The sequence below is a fragment of the Bufo gargarizans genome, chromosome 2 (genome assembly GCF_014858855.1).
Source record: "Bufo gargarizans isolate SCDJY-AF-19 chromosome 2, ASM1485885v1, whole genome shotgun sequence".
Lineage (NCBI taxonomy): Eukaryota > Metazoa > Chordata > Amphibia > Anura > Bufonidae > Bufo > Bufo gargarizans.
In genome coordinates, this window is record NC_058081.1 from 575,122,017 (window position 1) to 575,128,016 (window position 6,000).

The window sequence follows — 6,000 nt, forward strand, 5'->3', positions numbered from 1 at the left end:
CTGCGGTATTTTCTATGGCCAAAAAACGTTCCGGTCCTGAACTGAAGACATCCTGATGCATCCTGAACGGATTTCTCTCCATTCAGAATGCATTGGGATAATCCTGATCAGGATTCTTCCGGCATAGAGCCCCGACGACGGAACTCTATGCCGGAAGAAAAGAACGCAAGTGTGAAAGAGCCCTAAAGGGGTTGTCCATATCAGCAGTACCTTCTGAAGAAATCTGTATTTGCTTGCTCCATGGCTTCCAGGCTATCTTCACTGGACTTTCAGTCCATGCTGCAGCTAATGACTGGCCTCAGAGGTGACAGATCCCCAAGCGATACGTCACTGTTGGGTCACATGCCACTTGTGGACAGATAATAGCTGAGACAGTCATTGACTGCAGCAGCACATGTGACCATGTCTGTGCGGAAGTTGACAGATGAGGACCAGAAGTCCAGTGAAGGTAGCCTGGGAGCCACAGTGTTCAGTCTATTTATCCATCCTATAATTGCTTGTTGTCAGCGGTTATGGCCACCGCTGTAATTCGGTAGCCGTGGCCAAACATGCGCACTGTAGGAAATTGGTCTGGCCTGTCTGGTGCCCAGGATCGTTGGAGAGCACATAGGCACTCATGCACAGCAGCGTCCATCCCGGCCACATCATATCTGCACTTTTAGTTTGTGTGGATTTGGAGCTGTTCTACACAGCTACTTCAGGCATCGCTCTTACAAGTGCATGGAATATATTACTTGTTCTTGTAATACACATGATCACTGCCTGTCGTCAGTCTAGTGACTGATGACACGGAGTAAAGCATACCTCCCAACGTTTGAAAATGACAAGGGCTAATATTTTATTAGATTTTATAAATTAATTGTATTAAATACTAAGCCATGCCTCTAACTCCGCCCATTGCATATCTATACATGCCCAATCCGATCCAGTCCCTTTAGCGCCCCACATGTTATATCTACATTGTGCCTCCTCGCAGTAGTTGAAGAGGTTGTTTGTTCGTTCGTTCTCTATTGATGACCTATACTCGGGATAGGTCATCAATATCAGATCGGCCCCCGCCGATCAGCCCTACGAGACGGCGCGCACAGTGTGCACGTGCCGTCTCCCTTCTCTCTTCTTGTCCACTGCTGTCCCATAGACTTACAGCAGCGCACAGGAAGAGAGAAGGGAGACGGCACATGCACACTGAATGCCCCGCCTCCTCATACAGCTGATCGGCGGGGGTGCCGGGTGTCATAACACTGCCGATCTGATATCGATGACCTATCCTGAGGATGGATCATCAATATAAAAACCCTGGAGAACCCTTAAGCATATTGTGCCCCCTCAGTTTTTTGTGGACACATTGTGCCCCCACACAGTAGTAATGCCCATGTTGTGACCCCCCCTTTTAGTAGCTATCCCCACACTTTGTCCCTTTCAGTGGTGCCACCTCTGTTAATAAAATAAACACTAAATACTCACCTAGCCGTTCCCCTGATGATCTTGCGGATCCTGCGTACCCCAGCAGGCACGTTGCGGTCACACACGCACATTGTGCCTGCTGGGCTGTGTTTGAGGAGCGCACAGGCTGAATCCCAGGCATTCCTACCCTCTTGCACAGCTCGGCAGCATCGTATGTGTGACTGCACCGGCAGCTGAATGATGAGCAGGGAGTGTGCAGCTCCCCACTTCACGTTTGCAAACAACTGTCTCTATGTCCTATAGATGCAGAGACAGTTGAGAGCGGGACATACCTTGGCCCTCCCAGGACCGCATTATAGTCACTGACATCCAGGGCTGTCCTGCTGGATCCAGGCCGGTTTGGAGGTGTAAGTAAAGTTACGGGGCAGAGCGATCGCAGTTGTCACTCGCTCCCTCTAAAGCACTAGTTATTTTTTATATATACATATAGCAATAACTGTGATTTGTGCAAACTGTTAGGAATTGGAAGAGGGGGTGGGGTTGGAGAGGACAGGGCTGGAGAGAAATTACAGCAGCAGCCTCGGGAGCACACTGGAGTTAAGTCCCCAACCGCCGATTTCGGTCAGGAAATTCAGCAACCACCCCGAACTTGAGGCATCCCCTTTAAGAGTCTTTTATAAGCATGGTTTTCAATATTGTTCATCAACTTTGTGATAAAGGATTTCATAATTTTTCAATACACAAACTTTTTAGACCAAAATCCTCATTATTCAGTCTGGAGGTAGTAGATGGGAGTGTTCCCTGGCTGCGCCACGAAGATAAGCAGGAAATGTAACCGGAAGGTGTTCTCATGTCTTTGTCTCTCTCTGTAGTATAAGTGGACTGGGACGGAATATTATCCTGACCACTGTGCCAGCTGGGACCAAGCTCATAGCTGGTAACAAGCCCGTCAGTTTCCTGACAACTCAGCAATTGCAGCAGCTCCAGCAGCAGGGACAGGCCACTCAGGTAAGAGGAATCCCTGGAAACCATCATCAGTGCTGGTGCCTATTGATTAGGCCAGATGTTTTACCTATTAGAATACAGGATCGGAATTATTGTAGACCAGTTCTTGTCTATTCCAGGTTGCCAACCAGAATTTTTCTTTTTTCTGGACAACTTATGTCAAAATCGTGGACAGCTAACATTTATACGGACAAATTGGAAAACCATAATAAATTATAAAGATTATAAGTAATACAGGTCTATAGTTCAATATACTGATAATTCATTACCAGCATTTACTGTGAGCTGTAAAATCATGATAATAACCACTAAAATAATCCATTTAAGTACCACCAACTCTCCCCCCACCCCCCCCAAACAAATCACGGACACGGGAAAAAGTTACTTATTTTGGTTGGTAACCCAGTTCTCGGTGTGAAATCCCAAAAGCCTGACTTGTCCGCCTACAGCCACTAGATGTCGCTGTTAGTCATTTTCTGAAATGACTAACAGCGACATCTATTGGCATTCATTAATTAGTGTAGGTTTTAGAGAAGGTAGTTGGTGAGAATTCTAATCATCTAATTGTAGGAATTTCTTTTTAGTCTTATAGCCAGACACTTGCACCACTAATTTGCCCTTCAGTTTAAAACTACATTTACTGCTCGGCCATGCATGCATTTTGATTTAGTTTTTTTTTTTTCTTTACCAACAAAAAAATAAAAATGTTGCCAATTTGGTGCAATTTTAGATGTAACTTTTTTAGGCAGTCCTTACACACATGATTTTGCTCTGGCATTGTGCTTTTCACTCAATAGAAACCTTTTTTTGCCTTACTACATTGAGTTTTTATGGCATTTTATTAGATGTTTTTCAACCACATTTTCACCCTCCATAGAGAAGATCTCAAAACACCAGAAATTAACACCAAAAGCTTCCATGTGCTGCTTTTCATAAAAACTGTCAGAGACCCAAACAACACCACCTAATTAACAAAACCGTCAGTAGCAAAAATTATTATTTTTTTAAATGCTTGTGTGTCCTGCCTTTCATAGTTTACCATAGACTTTCAGCTGACCTGGTGAGCTAGTGGTTTTACTGCAAAATTGCACCAAATACTTAAGGTACGAAAAAAGTGCACAAAACACCATTATACCCTGTGTGTGAACCCACCCTTAGGGCTCATGCACTCGGCCGTTCTGTGCATTGGGGACCGCAACTTGAATGGGTCCATGATCCGTGCGCACTGCAAAAAAATAGAACATAGAACTCCGTAGTGCTTCTGTGCCTCCGTTCCGCACTGGACCTTCTGGATTGCGGACCCGTTCAAGTGAATGGGTCTGCATCCGTGATGCTGGGTGCACATGGCTGATGCCCACATGAGCCCTTAGGGTGCTTTAACACAGAACTCAGTTTCTCTATACTTGCGATTTCAGTGGAGTTTTTGCGGTAAAAACGAACTTCAGATGTTAATTGAAGGTCTACAAGAAATCTAAAACGTAGGACACAAACAAGCACTTTTTTGCTACTGGCGTTTTTGTTAATTAGATTGTGCGTTTTTGTCTTTCTGTTTTCTTTTATAAAACGCAGCATGCTGGAGGCCTTAGATTTTTCCAGGTATCACCTTAGGGCAAGGATGTCAAACTCATGGCCCTCCAGATGTTGCAAAACTACAACTCCCATCAATCCCTGATAGCTGTAGTATGCCCAAGCATGATGGGAGTTGTAGTTTTGCAACAGCTGGAGGGCCACGAGTTTGACATCCCTGCCTTAGGGGAAGAATGCCAGTGGTTTGCACAAACCTCCTAGAAAATGCTACAAGAACTGCAGGTGGCCCAAAAAATAAATAAATAAATGTATGCAGTTATTCTGTTGTGTGTGTGTGTTTTTTTTTTTTAAGCCCCTGTGGTCTGGTGCAGGTCTAGACAGCCTGTCTACGCTCACACCATCCGCTAGCTTATTCAATCTAGGCCACTGTCTTTAAAAAAAAAAATGCCTAAAAAAAAGCAGCAAAACCATGGATGGCAGGAAAAAAAAAAACTGCTTGTGATTTAGCCAAACTTAAGGACCCTTTTAAAGTTGTAAAAATAACATTTTCCTCCTTCTGTCCGCCAGGTGCGTATACAAGCTGTCCCTGCCTCCCATCTGCAACCAGCCTCCTCGTCTGCAGCTTCCAAGGCTGTGTCCACTGTTGTAGTAACCACCACCCCTCCCCCTAAGCCAGCAACGGAGCCTCAATGATGGAGACACTCGGCTAATAGCAACTGGATCCAGTCCTGACCTGTGCTCCAGCTGACGACTGGAGGCCAGAGAGTGAGCGATAGAACTTCAGCTTTGTGGTCCCAGCCCAGCTGGTGGAACTCAACGTGAGAAGGCGCAGTGCTGCGAAATTGTACAGTTCCTGGTGAACACTGTGGACTTTTTTGTTGTTTGGACTTTTATGTTTTTATGCTGTAATAGCAAATGGTGAAAAAATTAATATATATTTACCTTTTGCTTGTAAATGTAAATTATATTTAAGAATCAAAGAAAAGATTGTGTGGTGTCTATATTGTGACAGAAGCGACCTGTGTGACTAACCCATAGTGACCGGTGCAACGCTGTCCTCACCTATGACAGGATATTCCTTTGGGGGGGCACAGCTGTAATGCGGACAGGCTCTCTAGTCTGGTAACACATAGGTCTGCGTATTAGCTGTATACAGACGACAGTAGCTCTTTAACAGATTTGTAAAGTGTTGTGGGTTTTTTTTAATTTATATTTCACCCCTTAAAGACTCGGCCTATTTTGACCTTCTAGGACAGGCAGGGCCAACCTGTGGCTCTCCAGCTGTAGGCTGATGGCTAAAGGTAGTCTGGGCATGCTGGAAGTTGTAGGTGTGCAAAAACTGGAGAGCCTCAGGTTGGCCATCCGTGTTGTAGGGGTTACCCAGCCCTGTATCGCACATGGATCCAGAGATCTTCCCATTCATTGCTCTGCTAGATTTATATCAAGTTGGCAGCTCAGAGGGTTTGTTTAACTTTGGAGGCATTTCCTTTCTGATTTAAAACAAATATAAAATAACAGAGGCTCCACCTACCACCACCTATAGAAAGGGTGCACACTCCTCGACACACCCGTTGCCGATATATAAAAAAGTGAAGATAATGCAGATTGGAGGGCACTCAATTATCCGGAAGCTTACAGAATACTCCAATATATATTAATAAGACAACATTTATTAACTGAAACTGAAAAAATTATAAAGAAAGTAGATAGACCAATATGCAGGTTAAAATCCCTCACTGACGAGGATCCGGATCTCCTATCTAGTGTATACAAAATGTGTCCGTATGATGCCCTGAGTTCAAGGACGAACCCAGCTCCTTAAGATGATAATATGCTATTATAAGTTAGAGAGGTGCTGAATGTTGGTTCACAAACTCTCCATCATAACGCACATTATTTAAGCTGATTCATATAGATAAAACATAAAAAACATAAATAAAATTTATGAATATAAATATATATGAATTTATCACCAAATAATCAAAAAAGAATCTTATTCAATTTAATTTATATATAGGACCCATACGCTGAATATAAGTTCCATCTTCAAATGACAGACAGAAA

At 43.9% G+C, this 6,000-nt stretch overlaps 1 protein-coding gene across 4 annotated transcripts in view; it reads left to right on the forward strand.

Annotated features, from left to right (window-relative positions):
* NFRKB (nuclear factor related to kappaB binding protein) overlaps nt 1-4,921 on the forward strand; it is a 44,985-nt gene extending 40,064 nt beyond the window's left edge. For all 4 annotated transcript variants that reach the window (XM_044281744.1, XM_044281746.1, XM_044281745.1 and 1 more), the window contains 2 exons: nt 2,277-2,412; nt 4,504-4,921. In XM_044281744.1, the coding sequence (XP_044137679.1) occupies nt 2,277-2,412; nt 4,504-4,629 (262 nt within the window). In that variant the 3' untranslated portion in view covers nt 4,630-4,921. The remainder of the gene's footprint in view (nt 1-2,276; nt 2,413-4,503) is intronic.
* The last annotated feature ends 1,079 nt before the right edge of the window (nt 4,922-6,000 follow it).